Genomic DNA, 15,169 nt, shown 5'->3' on the forward strand with positions numbered 1-15,169 from the left:
ACTGGTCCAGCAGGAGACCTGAGCCTGCCTGTCCGCAGTAGAATGCTTGGCTACGATGCTCAGGGTCCAGGGCTCATCTCCTGACATAAAGATGGATAAACAAGCAAGCAAATAACACAGTTACAGTTGTGGATCTCCCTTTCTTACTCGTAGATCTACGTTTTCTTCATTTATTTCTCCCCGAAACATTATTGTCTTAGGCGGATTCTACAATGAAATGTAATCTTGAATTTTAATCAATGATTTTGTTTTTGTCCTGTCCCCTTTTCTTTTGTCTTTTAGGTAAAGAAATTAAAGACATTTAACGGCGATGTGTCCAAGCTCTCTCTGGCAGATTCCTTTCTGTACTGCTTGATTCAGGTGCCAAAGTAAGGACCCAGTCCCTGGTCGCTGTTCTCGGTGGCGTGGGGTTGCTACTGACTTTAATGCTACAGCTTTACCTTCTTACCGTTTCTCAGCTATTCACTTCGGATCGAAGCCATGGTGCTAAAGAAGGAATTCTTGCCATCCTGTACTTCCCTGTACAAAGACATCACGACCCTGAGAGCTGCTATGAAAGGTAATTGGATATGTGTTTTCTATAGATTGAGTTTTTGTCAATTTCGATAGCTGTTTGTCTTTTTAAAAATAATTCAGAAATGGAAAGCCCCGTTTTTGGATCACCTAAAAAGGAAAAAGGTGTAATGAGGACAAGCAGTTCAGTGATGAACATTAATTTGCATACTATCTTTCCCCAGAAGAAAGTCTCTTTTATCTCAGGCTTCAGAGTAAACCTTGCAAGTCACAGCCTGTCTTGCTCCTCGGCATGGTTAACTCCCTATGGTGTGTGTGTGTGTGTGTGTGTGTGTGTCTGTGGCGTGTGGTACAGTGTGTTGTGTATATGTTATAAAGGTGTTTGCATTATGCTTATGCGTGGTGTCTGTGGTATGTAGTATGTATTGCGTGTACTATATATCGTGTTTGTGTGTGGAGCTTGGTATATAGTATGAGGATATGGTTTTGATAAGTGGGTGTATAAAGTGTGTATGTGTGTGGTATGTAGACACAATGCCTGTGTATCCTGGGCTGTCTATGTCTTCCTTTCTCTGGCCTCTGTTGATGGGGACTGACCTTCCAAAAGCAGGGAGGCCTCCATTCCAGGCTGCGGCATCGGCATCGTGCCTTTTTCTGCCAGAGTTCTCTGTTCTGTGGTTTCTCCCACCTACTGTCCCTCTAGACTCCGGCATCTGACAGTCTGTTAAATCTCAGAGAGGTCAGCTGATCCTTTCACTTCTTGTAACAGCTAAACTTTTCCTGCCCAGCCTCCTCTGTCCTGCTCTGCCTCCTCGATTGAGGCCTTTGTTTCTGGCGTCTCGTGTGTCTCTCAAGTGTGAGCAGCACTGAAGCTCCCTGGCACTCACCGCCCTGGCAAGGCAGGTCTGCCCACCTTCAGCTCTCCAGCCTTCAGAGCCAGCCTGGTTCCCTCACAGTTACTTCTCTCACTGCTTTTCTGGAACGGTTTGATGTTCCAAAACATCAGGGAAGAGCGTTCCCTCCAGCCCACCACGTTTTCTCCATGTTAGAGCAGCATTAAGAAAGAAAAGACATTTTTCTTCTTCCAATATGGAGACCTCTTGCAGCAATTCCCATTCTGAGGCTATTTGTTACAGCAACAGTGAAAGGGCTGCGTTTCCTGTTCACAGAGCCACGGGCGAGCTTGTTCTGGTATTGAGCAATATAAATTTGTGGGCACGGAGGAAACGTTTCTTATCTGCGTAACCTTCCCAAACTGGCCTTCTCAGATAACAAAATACAGGCACTGATCCAAACGTAATGTTTTGAAAGTAAGACCAGACTTAGTGGAGACTAGTGACCTACAAATATCATAGGTGACATTTTATTACCTATACTGTCATTTTAATAACTAAATGTTTATTTTGGCTTTCCAAATGTATACTTTTAATTGTGTTTCTTTATGGACATGTATCAGAGATTCTGTGTAAATAATTCGTTTACCAATATGTCAATGTTAAGTTCCCTCTGACAACCTTCAGGCAATCCAAATGAAATGTGCTTTGAATAAAATGGGAAGATGATTTGAGTAGCAGGGGCCTGAGGGTTGATAGTTTGCAAGTTATTTACATGACATTCCAGCTTCCTGCTTTTTTTTTTTTTTTTTTTTTTTTTTTAAATCTTTTTCTAACGCATTGGCTAAGCACGATGTTGCTGGCTATTGGTTTTCATAATTCATAAAAAACAGTCTCAATGGATAGTGAGAGAGGGGAGGGGGAGTCAAAGACTTACCTGCTGACGAGGGGGAAGTTGGCCTCCATGGCACACCGTGTCCTTGAGTTTCTCTGCTTTCTGGGACTTGGACATTGTTAGCAAGCCATTTTGCACTGGACTGCCCTACGTGTTTGATCCCCAGTTAAACACCAGGATGTAGACCATTTTATATCTCTTATTATCAAAGGCAAAATTACAGCAGAGAGTGAGTTTGGTTCGTGTGAGCCTGCTTCAGACACGCACACTCGAGCTTGGATGTGGTGGCTGCCGTTCATGCGTGTGGGGCCTCTCTAACGTGCAGCGTGTGTTCCTTTTAACAGAGCTGATGTTATGTGAGGAGCTACATTCAATATTACACTTGGTACTCCAGGCTGGGAACATCATGAATGCCGTAAGTAAAGTCCCAGCCAAGAAGTGTATCTACCCACTCGCTGTCCGGCTGCAGGCTCAACAGTTTCTCCCTCTTGTCTGGTCTCCTTTAGGGAGGGTATGCCGGCAATGCTGTAGGATTTAAACTGTCTTCTCTACTCAAGTTGGCCGACACAAAGGCAAACAAACCTGGAATGAACCTTCTGCATTTTGTAGCTCAGGTAAGTGATGTAGAAACAGGGAGAACGGGAAGACCTGGGACACAGTGTGCTTTTCCCAGGGATGAGATGGTTTCTCAGTTAGGAAAAGGACCAAGAGTGTGCCTAGAAGATTCCGGTTTTGGAAGCTTTGTGGATTGCCAGTTTGATCTACTGGAGGGGACTGAGCAAGGGAGGCGGTGAGGTTGGCTTCGGAGAGTAGGGAAGGGTGCAAACGTTAGAGGTGGCGTTTTAGAGTCCGTGCTTTAATCATGGGAAGCAGGCAGAAGTTTGCAGTCTAATGGCGTGACCAGGCTTTCTGTTTTAAGAAGTAAGACATGGTAGAGGATGGGTTGGGGAAGAGCAAGAACTGAGTCTAGGGAGGCGTCTCGGTGGTAGCTATCTGATAGTTTGGTGCAGGCTGGAAAGGGAATCAACCCACTGTAAGGACCGAGTGTAGAAGAATGTGGGCAGAAACCTCTGGGGTAAAATGAATTTGGTTTGTAATTAGTCTCTCGGGAACTGTGCCTGGGAGTGCTGTCTGTTATCGAGGGATTTGGAGTGTGACTCTATCCATGGTGTCTTACCTTTGGAATCTGGGGATGGCAACCAGGGTCTTACCATGCTGGGCAAGGAGTCTGTCAAGAGAGTTTTTCTGCCCCCAGCTTCTAGGCCTCAATGCTTGGTTAAAAAGTCAATACTCAAAGCACTGAAGTGAGAAACTGTTTTCTTATCTAGTTTGAAACACTGTCTGGGAGGGCTCTTTTGGGCAGACCTGGGCATTGGCTCTCTGTGGCTTGGCCCCTGCTCCTGTAGGAAGGAATCCCTTAAATGGTTCCTTTCCACTTGCCCTTCCCAAGTCAGCCTCCAAACAGCTGAAGAATCCAGATACCTCCTTGGCTTGTATGCCTCTCCTTAAAGTTGGTTTGCACACTGGTCTAACCGTCAACAGCATCTCACGCCTTCATGAAGCGCATGTTCATGGAGATGGCTGGTATTTAGGCAAGGTGTATTGGGTTCTCCTGGAAACAATGGGTGCTAAGCCGCTACCTCATTCCATTGAGTTTGAATGCACATGAGTTGAATTTCATGCGAGGATCGTTTGTCTTGGGAAGGTTAAAGGCATCTGAAGAGTGGGGGCAGTTCTGGTAAGTCTTAGGAAGAATGTCAGAGTTCAAGTCTCAGGGGATTGCTTTCAATGTGATTTTCAAGCTGAAGACTTAGTGTTGTTTCCACGGCTCCCCAAGCTCTGAGCGAATGAGCCTTCCCTCCAGGTTTATTCATCCGGTAAGAAGAATGTCTTCTGCTTTTGTTCCAGGAAGCCCAGAAGCATAATACCATCCTTCTAAATTTTTCTGAGAAGTTGCAGCATGTGCAGGAGACATCGAGGTGAGCACAGAAACAAAATGCACTGGGAGACTTGGTTTCCTTCATGGCCTTTCTGTGAAAATGGCGGCGGAATGAACACTCTCAGATTCCAGTCTGAATTCTGAAGTGTATTCTCACATTCAACTTTTGGGTTTCCTTTCCATGTGCTTGGTGTGTGTATGTGTGTGTGTGTGTGTGTGTGTGTGTGTGTGTGTGTGTGTGTGTGTGTGTGCGTGTGTGTGTGTGTGTGTGTGTAATTTGGGACTTTGTTATTTTTAAACCGAAAGAAACCATTTTAGTCTCTTCTAAAGAGTGCCATTCAGTCTAAGTAAAACAGGGATTAGAGCTTCAAATCCCTCCCACGCCCAAGAGGCTCAAAGTGCTTAGCTTGGGAGTTGGTTTAGATCAACCTTGTAGGGCCATACATCACTGTTTCCCTGTGGACTCGAACGTGGTGCATTTATTTTTTTATTGTAGTTAAAGAGTTTGGAACCACACCAAAGCCTGTGAAAGGACTTGATTCTAAATTAGTCACTCGGTTTTACAGAGAAAGTGCCTACCAAGCATGAAGCCCTAATTACATTACTCTAATTTGCTTCTGAACCTAATATAGATGCATGCTTTAATGCAGCAATCTGTGTGCATATTATCTCCAATGTGTTATTTAACTTATAGTAGGCCCAGGTAGCCTCTGGTAAACACTGCAGTTAGTTCTTGCTGAAAAAAAGTCTTGATTTTTCACATTTGCTGATGTCTGTGCCTTAAATACCGCTAGCCTGGCTGGTTTCTGGCCACTGGCACAGAACTACTTAATGTAAAGTTGAGAAGAAATGCACAGAGTTGCCTCTGGTGAGCTGGCTCAGCTCTCCACTGCTTCGATCGGCCAAATTAATATGATATACTTTTTCTCTTTTTAAAGAGGTCTTACTCTGTTGCCCAGGCTGGCCTGAATCCCTGAGCTGAAAATGATCCTCCTGCCTCAGCTTCTTGAGAATCTGAGACTGCAGGCACATGCTACCATGGCTGGCTATATGATGTCATTGTTATTCACGGGACCATAGTTGCCATGACAACACGAACCATCTACATATAAGGAAATAAACCACAACTCAATCCTGTCATTAGACAGTGTCTGTCTGTTACTGACATCCAGCCACAGATAATGTCTTTGAAGCAGGAGGATTACCATCACAAAGATTAAACACCTCATAATTCATGTTTTACAGTTCACTAGATTATGCCCCAAGAAAAACAGACATAAGATGCAAACTTTTTTAAACCCCTAAAAGGAACCAGTATGCAAATATTTTTACTGCATTAATACTGTAGAAATATTATATAGGGAGAAAATTAATGTTGCCTTACTGAGTTACCATTTCTTGTTGGCGTTGGATAGGTTTAACTAAACATCACAGTCTTAGAGAAACCCCTCCCAGTAAGGCTTGTTTATTTGAAGTGGAAGGTGAATGACACACACAAGTGAAGAATAGTGAATTCTCCGATGGGCACCGATGGGCACAACAACAACCCTAAAATTCATCATAGCAACACGAATGCTTCCAAATGTACAAAATTCCCCTGGACTTGGGGTTCTGCCTATTCCCTTTCCTGGTGACAAAGCCATTGTGGGCATTCTGCTGATCTTGATTCCGTGGCTAGAACCAAGTCCCGCTGCTCATTTGCAACGTTGTTGGCCATGTTTGGTCCTCTGTAACCTACAGGGAGAGGTAGAATCTGGCTGCCGTGACCTGTTAGAGTAGGTCTAAATGTCAGCCTCTGCTGTCCGGGTCCTTGTCAGGGAGAGCATCCTAACTCAGGGGAGGCGGCTGCTCCAAGTCTCACTGGATTTTAGTTGTCATGACCTCCTGTGTGAAAAGTGACCCCACCCTGTGGTCTGCGTTGGTAGGCAGCCTGCTTTCCCCAATTCTTGTGTGTTGACGAAGCACTTGGTGTCTTTAAAAAACAGTTGGAGACTCACTCAGAATTAAACACAGGAGTGGGTAAATGTCACCCCCTGTTCCAGACTTGACCAAAGGTGGGTCTTGTTTAGCCACAGGACGCATGGTGCCCGGTGCCAGCTGCCCACTCTCCCCTTCCTTCTCCAGATTATCTCTGGATATCACTGAGGCAGAACTGCACTCACTCTTTGTCAGAACGAAATCGCTGCGGGAAAACATCCAGCGGGACCAGGAGCTGTGTCAGCAGATGGAAGACTTCCTCCAGGTCAGTCCCTCTGAGTATCCAGCAGTCTCAGCAGGCCTGCCTGCTTGATTTGTGGAGGCAGCATTACCCAATCATGCTTTACCCCGAGTGAGTACGAGGATCCTTGTGCCCCACCTTCCTTTCATGGCAGACGATGTGTATCGATGATGGTCCGAGTAGGAGAAATGGCTCCTGATGACCATGCTTGGGTCTTCTGATCACTCTTTCCTGCACTGAGCTGGCGGCAGTGCAAACCTCTCTCCCCCCAAGACGCTGCCTGGCAACTTGAGGTTTGATTCTGTAGCTTTCGTATTTTGGGGCAACGGGAGAGTTCCACAGAACAGCCAGGCACCGGAGGACTTTGGACGGATGCTCCTTCTTGTGTTTCTGTAGAAGAGTGAGATCGATTGTACCTGTCGTGATTTCTGCTGGGAGCAGCAGGGCACACGCAGCTTCAGTGCCCATCAGCGCACGAATATGTCATCAGCCCACAGGGTGTGGCAGGAGCCAGTCTGAATAACATCAACAAAAACCAGTAGAGTGGATATGTTTGCGACAGCTCATGGTGACTCACTAATCACATAGTCTGACGTGCACCTTTTTTTACCTTCCTTATTTAAAAAACAAAGCCAAACCTCCATCCTGTTACATTCAGCCTTCCGTGAGACCCCCAAGCCGGGGTAGGGCTGCCATGACAGGAGGCAAGGCTGGATGCTTGGCCATCAAAATCTTCACTGCTTTGAAACCAAGGCCTCGTGCCTGCTAGGCAGGCGCTGTACGTACCGCCCACAGTGCGACTGCAATCCAAAGGCTGCCGCCACCTCGGAGCACAAAGCAGTAACTACATAGTCAGGTGCATGAAGCCAAGTAGAAATCCAAGGATAAGAACCGTGGCACATCGAAACTTAAGTTCTGTGTGTTCCCTTCAGCCTCGTTCTTATTTAAACTATCAAGAGATTACACTAAATCCTTTTTTCTGAAGATGCTAGGGCTTTTTTCTGGAGATGATGGCTTTGTACATGCTAAGCACACGCCCTCCACATGTAACCGTGTACCAGATCTTAACATAGAAGGCGCCAATATAAAGACCGGGTTGCCTTCTCCTCGCTGCTGGCTGCTTTTCAGTGGCAACCTTGTTTTAGATCTTTAATTTTTTTTTCCTTTTGGTAGCGTTTGTTTTAACAGTGCTGAGACTGGAACATTGTTCTTGCTGGACCAGGATAGACCCTTAAAGTTACAGCTCCAGCCTCAGCAGCTCGTATAACCTGTGTAAACAGAGGGGCACCGGGGAAGGGGCTCCTGGGAGAGGGCTGGGGCGGGGCCCCTGGCCCCTGGACAATAGTGGGAAGGTGATGCATCTCTTGCTATGAGCAGCACAAAGCTGCTCAAGGCCTGTGGCTTTGTTTTCTCATTTGTTAGGTGACTGGGTTTGCTTGTGTGCAAGCGTGTGCTGGGCTAGGAACTCAAGGCCTCATCCATTGCTAGGAAAGTCCTTCTGGCCCTTATGCAAGGTCTTTGAACAGAAAGGTGACAGAAACACCTTTTTTTCAGTTTGGATCACACTTTGGGTGAGACATAAGGGCCTTGACTTTAGCTCACAGCAGGCCAGCTACTTAGTGATGAAAGCGCAGGTTCATCTCAGAGCCACTAAACTGTCCCAGCCGCTAAACTGCTGACTCCTTGGTCAGTGCAACTTTCTGGTTCTGGTTCTGGTTCTGTGCAGGACGCTGTAGAATTTATGGCCTCAAACTCCTCTGTGGCTATTTTTCAAGCCGAGGTTTAGAATGTTTGCTTGTGCCAGGTGCCGAGGGCAGCGTGGGTTCTGTTAGGCTCTTCCTTCCTGGTATCCATCTAACCATCCTCACAGGGTCTGCAGCTAGGCCAGAGGGGGTGTGGCTTCTTGTCAGGAGGCTCCTCCGTAGCTGTTTATAGTTGTTTGGCCTGCAGAAGAATAGCAGACAATGACAGTTATCTTTCTGTGAATACCCTCTTCTCTGTGAAGCTACGCCAGGAAGGCTCTCGCTGCCTCAGGCCATCAGCTAGGATGGTTTCTCTCTCTGGTTTCACTTTCCTAAATAGTTTTTGTTTCCCTCCGCCCCTAGAATGTATCTGGTTAAGCGATGGCTTACTAAGGGGAAAGTGGTTGGACTGGTACACTTCTGCTGTGTAGCTGGCCGAGTGCTCCCTCCTCCAAGGAGGGCAACCTGTTTCTTTCCTACACCTTAGGCCCAGCCCCTCACTCCAAAGGAACGTGTTCACAGGTAGACTTTCTCAAAATACAAACATATGTGTCATTTCATGAAATAGTATGTTCCTTAATTCCTTTTCATATAAGCCTGGTAAACACGTCCATGAAGTAGCTCAGATATCTGAATATTTGATATTTCTCTCCACACACTGCTACCTCATTAGGGCTTAGAGGCTGTCACTGACCTGTATCAGGGGACTATGCTTGTGACCCGTGGACATCACCAGCCCCACTCTCTATGACTTGGGACCGTGCTGGGGACACACAGTCTTCTATCACGCCCAGTACTTGGATGAAGTAGCACTGAAACTCTTGGCTTTCGATTTCTAAGAATTTCTGGATTTCTAAGGCTTTAGAAACTGATGTATCCCAGTGGAGCCAAGGAAAGTTAATCAGGAAAGTAGGGATTGGGATAGGACCCACCCAATCTCCTAGGGAGTTCTGACACACCCCAAACCTACTGCACATGGGGTACAGCTGCTCGGGGAGTACCCCAGTCTTCCGTCCTGGGCAGTATGGACAGTGACCTCATAGCGTGTGTTTTGGATTAAGTGTAGATCCCCTCTCAGCAGAACAGCCCGGGCGGCATGTCAGGACAAGTTAACGTCTGAGACCTTGGCCCAAAGAGGAGTCTGTTTTAAGAGGAGGAAAAACAAATACAGCAGAATTTCTTAATGACGATAAGCTGTTTTCCTTAGCAACTTTTCTAGTGGTCTTAAAGGCGAACTCTTGGTTAATGATACTGTACATGAGGGTTAAGGCTCCATGTTGACTTACTTAGAGACAGGGTCTCGATCTGGCTTTGAACTCCTCATCCCCCAGTCTCCACCTCCCAGATGCTGGGATTGCAGGCGTGCACCGCCCTTCCTGGCTTCTTGAGTTTGTTCTGTGGCCTCTGGGTCTCAGGTAGGAGGCCACCTTGTTCTCCTTGTTCAGTTGGGGTTGATTCATTTTCCTTTTGGCTCTGAGCAGCCTTCCCCTTCCAGAGACCTGAAATCAGACCCTGGTAGTGCGTCCACCTCAGCTGACCTTGTTTACCACTTGTCCCTGTTTGTTTTCCTGTAGTTTGCTGTGGAAAAGTTGGCCGAGCTGGAACTCTGGAAACGGGAGCTGCAGGTCGAGGCTCATACCCTTATAGATTTTTTCTGTGAAGACAAAGAAACCATGAAGCTGGATGAATGCTTCCAGATATTCAGAGACTTCTGTACCAGATTCAACAAGGCGGTTAAGGTATGGCTGCTGGCACTGGCCTGTTTCCAGGGTCCTTGGGATTTTTTTTCCGGCATACTGGCCCACTCCTCTGCCCGTGGCAGAAACATGGGCATCGGTTATTTGGTTTCAGGACTGCCTGGCCGGGTGGCACGCCAGGCTCTTGGCAGGGATGAGTGGGAGGTGTCTCTGTTGTAGTATCAGGAGTCTGGCACGGTGACCTCTGACCTTTGCTGCTCACACAGCATGCAGAATACCCTAGAAGCATTTTGCTAGCCAATGCTGCTTATGATGATGGAACTTGGAAGTTTCCGGTACATTTGACTCTTTTTCTCAGCTCCTCCCTAGGAGGAGGTGTCAGCCTCTAAGGAGGCTTGAGTAGCCTAGAAGAGAGGTCTTTCTCTTGCCTGTTTCAAGAGCTACACAGCTATGGTGTTAGCACCAGGGGGACCAAGCTGTCCTTAGCAAGGAAGGTCTCCCGGATTGAGGGGCACCTGCTGCCTTAACTATTCTGGCAGTGGTCACTTAACTGAATTCAGAAGCCAGAAATCTTCCCAGGTTGCTGGTCCTTGCTAAACGAAACATTTATCTGACAATAGGAACATGACAGCCTCTCGTCTCTGACAGCGTCCTTCTTAGATCCCATTATTTCAGGGTGACACTGAGGGATGGGCTGCTCCCGATTCTTCTGCTGACCATGTTTTATTTACTTACCTGCCTACTCATTGATTTACGGTATAGGATTCAACCGGGGCTTGCACTACGTCTTATGGAAACTGCTCACATTCCTTCCCAGTGCAGAATTCCTTGGGGTTCCTCTCCACTCCTTTCTCGGTCTATCTGAGAGAGGCGAGCTGAGCCTGCTGCCACGTTAACGTGCTCCTGTCCAAGCAGTGAGCTCAGTTGTGGGAGGCCGTGGGGTAGCTGAAGCCAAACTGACTCTGAGGCTCTCATTCTCCATCTGGAGACTGTGGGCCTGCGAGGCCACTGTGGATTCTCTTAGTCCAGTTGTCATGAGAGACAGGGCCGGGACCACCACCACTGTGTGAAGGCTTCAGATAACAATAAGGAGAGTTTGGGGACCTTGGGGAGGCTGTGGCTAGAGTTGCAGCAGCCAAGACTCCCCAGGCAGAGCTCCACAGGAACTTGGAAAGGAAAGCCCACTGGAAGAGGAAACTTATTGTCAAATAAAAACTGCTAACAATAACAGAGCTGAGGTGTCTGCATAACCGCATGGTCACATGGGCTTCAGGATCCGAAAGGAACTCATGAGTTACACAAATGTAGCCGTGTCTGCATGCCTACCCCTGCAGGTCCAGGCAACCACAAATTGGAAATGGTGTTAGAGATTACATCTGTGCTAAATGTCTGCACATTGGGGGGGGGGGGGCAGGCCTTAAACAATACATGTGTAACTCTTACACGGCATCAGCTATCAGTGATTTGGGGTCAATGTAAGGCATATATGAGGACATACACAGGATATATGACGGGAATAAGTCCCTTGAATGTATGATGGACAACAACGTAAGAGGCCACACAGAGAAGTGAAGGATATGCCGGCGTCCGCATTTGGGTTCTGTGCCACTGGGAATGGTGGATTGCTGTCCAATAGAAAGATTGGTAAAGCAGGCCTGTGTCTCTTCCCTGATTGTAGGAATGGGTCTGAGCATAAGATAGAGCCCTTGCCTCTGCTTCAGGCTGTGACTGGCAGAGCCACCAGGGCATTTTTGGTATTTGTTCATTTATTTTTCATCCAGGAGCACTCTGGAACGTATGCTTCTATAACAAAATCAGTGGTAAATGGAGAGCCCCGCCTGTGGGTACATGCGTGTTAACTTAGAGAGGGGAGTGGACAGAGCCACACAACTGGCTTGTACAATTCCGGGTGCACTCTTTTAGCATCTGTGGTCTCCACATCTCTACAATTGCTTAGGTGGCTCGGCTGGAGTTGAGAGTGCACGTGGAATTATGGCCCATGTTGGAGGCTGGACATCGGGCCGAGGGATCAAATGAGGGTGGCAGACAGATTGTTGGAGTAAAGCCTACATGCTCCTTTGTCAGAGCCCTAAGTTGCTTTGGGAAGTTTGCTCAGCCTACACACACACACACACACACACACACGCACACGCGAAGGCAGAGACCAACAGCTGTCTATGAAAGCACGGCTCATTAAACGTCACAGTGAGTGGCTCTCTGTGTCTCATGCTGGCTTCTCTCCCCTCTGTTAGGACAACCATGACCGGGAGGAACAGGAGCGGAAGCAGCTACAGAGGCTGAAGGAGCTGGAACAGAAGAGGCATTCCTGGACAACGGGGGAACTCGGGGGCTTTGGCCGGAGCAGCAGTGAGAATGACGTTCAGATGCTGGCTAAGAAGGGCACAGAGGACCTGCCCTCCTTTCTGAAGCCCAGGCCCAACAGCCCCTCCTACCGGCCCCCCAACACCCGTCGCTCCCGCCTCTCCCTGGGCATCTCTGCTGACCGCGAGCTTTTGACCTTCTTGGAGAGTGCCACCAGCAGTCCAGAGGACCCCAACAAATTCAACAGTTTGCCCCGGAGCAGTCCCAGGCAAACTCGGCCCACCATCGCCTGGATGGAACCCAGAGAACAACAGAGCCACGGCCCTGACTTTACACATGAACCTCAGGCCTCAGAGAACCAGGAGCAAGCCCCTCACCCTGCTTGGCAAAATCATCTCCCACCATCCTGGCTGGGGGAGCCTGTTTCTCCTTCTCCACCGGCTGGACGGGGCAGGCCGAGCCTCCGGAAAAGGAGCAGTGAACCTGTAGGCTTGGGGACCGCACAAAGCCCTCCACTCTTACCGTTGGATCTGGGCATTAGGGAGCATGAGTTGGTCACAGGGCTGACCCAGTTTGACCTCCAGAGTCCCAAGAGCCTGGAGGAAACATCCCAACTGACTCCGAATGACTTCTGTCCCACAAAGCTGCCACCTCCAGGGGATAAGAGCTCACAGCCCTTTGATGCTGGCGGTGACAGCCGTGCACCCAAGGACACAGATCCCCAGGAAGACAGGGCCATCTCTGATGAACCCAGCAGTGAGGCTCTTGTGTCTGTGGTTGTCACCGACACTGAAGATAAGGATCCTGGATCTCTGTTATATGTCTCAGATACCACAGACTGCTCGCTGACTCTGGACTGCTCTGAGGGAACAGACTCCAGACCTGGAGGAGACAAGCACCGGGACGAGAAGGAGGGCGATGGCTCAGTGTCCTCTGGGGCTGGAGAGGCAGGAAGCAGCCAGGTTTCCTCCAACCCTGCATCCAGTCCCCCTGGGGAGGTTCCTGCTCCAAAATCCACTAAGAGTGAGCCCAGCTGCCAAGGCGGCCTTCAGAAGGACAGACCCAGCAGAGGGAAGGATGCCATGGCACCAAAGAGAAATTCCTTCAAAGAGGCATCAGTGGGGGCTTCAAAGCCTGTCAGTGCCCGGCGCAGCCAAGGGGTAGCCTCCAAGCCTGTGCGAACCTTGAACTCCTCTGAGAACGAGCATATGCGCAAAGTGGTCCCCATCTCCAAGTCCAGCAGGGGAGCAGGGCCCTGGAAGCGGCCGGAACTGACATCCAGGGCTACCCCTCGGGAGACACCCAGCAGCACAGACACACAGCTATCACGAAGGAGCTCAGTGCGGGGAACTTCTGACACTTCGCCCAGGAGGCCCCAGGTGAGTGGATCTGGGGCAGAGGAGCCCAGACTGCCCCGCTCAAGTGGCAGCATTGGTGGACGGCCAGGGAAGGACCCCACTCTGCAGCCCAGAGCCTCGTTCAGGAAGCCCAGCGCCAAGCCCCTCAGAAACATCCCCAGGCAGAAACCTGAAGAAAACAAGGTCAGCAGCCCCAACTCGCGAGACCCTGAGAGTCCCAAGGAAGAGCCCAAGGCTCCTCAGGCTCCTGGTGCCTCTCGAGCCCTCCCCCCTACCCCAAGTTTTGCTCGAAATACAGTGGCCTCGTCATCTCGGAGCATGCGCGCGGATGCTCCACCTGCTGCCAGAGCCACTGGCATCACCAGGACAGTCTCTCAACGGCAGCTTAGGGTCAAAAGTGGTTCCGAGGATTCTGCCTCCAAGGACAGTGGCACTTTGAAGAGGGCCAGCAGCGCTCGGGCCTCCAAGAAGTGTCCTGAATCTGCTGGGGGTTCAAGTGCCAATGTAGAAACCCCACTGAAGGGCAGAGGGACTACGGAAAGATCCTCTCTCAGACTGAAGGACTCGGGGCAGGCCACCCTCGGGAGGATCCTCCGTCCCCTGCAGAAATGATGAAGCCTGTTTGCATCTCCGCCTTGTGGGATTTTAGCTGCCGGGACTGGCTGCTGGGGGGAGGACACAGAGGCCAGTCTTAAAAGTCTTGTTACACATCAAGCAACTCACTGGTGCCACCTGCTAAAGGTCACGTCACTAAAGGTACACGGAATGCTATAGCCTGCTGTGCAGACTTCTGCTTCGAAATCAAAGCCAAGAGTACCCTTATTCTGCACAGTACTTTGTCAGGGGCTGGCACCTCCTGTCACTCATACTCAGGACCCTATCCCTAACTCCTGCCCCAAGACAAAGATCCAATAATAGTCTGGACATGTAAAATGACAGTTCTTATGTAACAAGTAAAAAAATTTTTCTGGCCAGTTTTTATATATCAAAGACTTATTTTTTAATATTATAAAAATAAAAAATATGTTTTAGTTCCTTTTTCAGAGTGAAATGCCTCCCAGGGGTGGGGGGATCCTTAGTATGGAAATGTTTGTCCCATGCCCCCTCCTCTGGGTTCCAGCATCCCTAGCTAGCAGTGGCCTCTCACAAGCTCTTGGACAGTGGTAGGGTTGAGGCTGTCTTCGAGAACTGTCTGGCTAGCTTGGGTTATCTTCAGAAGTCTCTGGGTGAGGATTTTATGTGAATAGGAGAGGTGTCAGATTTGTGTGGGTAGAAATCTGATGTTACTGTGAGTTTAGGGGGGCCCGAGGGTGTGAGGCCCATGACTTTAGGGAAGTTTGCCCTGAAGAGAGGACCAACTGTGCCGGGAGCTGGATTCCCCACAGTTCATGTCATGCTCCAGGGAGAAGACAGCAGGGGCTGCTCAGCTGAGCATGGGCTTCCCGTTTGAGCAAAGATGGCCACTCGCTTCTGTTTGCTCTGGGTGCAGAGGGAAATGATCCTTTCTGTGGGTCAGGTTTCCTTCTCCCCTGGGGCCTCAGTGCCCAACCCCCTTCCCTTTTATTCCATTTGATTTTGCTTTTAGAGACTGGGTCTCAGTGTGTAGTCTAGGCTGGCCTCTTACTTGCAATCCTCCTGCCTCAGCTTCCTGA

At 49.0% G+C, this 15,169-nt stretch overlaps 1 protein-coding gene across 2 annotated transcripts in view; it reads left to right on the forward strand.

The window, feature by feature from the left end:
* The window catches only part of Fhdc1 (FH2 domain containing 1), a 37,391-nt gene extending 22,836 nt beyond the window's left edge, over window positions 1-14,555 (forward strand). For both annotated transcript variants that reach the window (XM_032898165.1, XM_032898166.1), the window contains exons 5-12: window positions 283-368; window positions 459-559; window positions 2,586-2,656; window positions 2,748-2,855; window positions 4,150-4,220; window positions 6,305-6,422; window positions 9,715-9,879; window positions 12,090-14,555. In XM_032898165.1, the coding sequence (XP_032754056.1) occupies window positions 283-368; window positions 459-559; window positions 2,586-2,656; window positions 2,748-2,855; window positions 4,150-4,220; window positions 6,305-6,422; window positions 9,715-9,879; window positions 12,090-14,129 (2,760 nt within the window). In that variant the 3' untranslated portion in view covers window positions 14,130-14,555. The remainder of the gene's footprint in view (window positions 1-282; window positions 369-458; window positions 560-2,585; window positions 2,657-2,747; window positions 2,856-4,149; window positions 4,221-6,304; window positions 6,423-9,714; window positions 9,880-12,089) is intronic.
* The last annotated feature ends 614 nt before the right edge of the window (window positions 14,556-15,169 follow it).

This window comes from Rattus rattus, chromosome 3, assembly GCF_011064425.1.
Source record: "Rattus rattus isolate New Zealand chromosome 3, Rrattus_CSIRO_v1, whole genome shotgun sequence".
Lineage (NCBI taxonomy): Eukaryota > Metazoa > Chordata > Mammalia > Rodentia > Muridae > Rattus > Rattus rattus.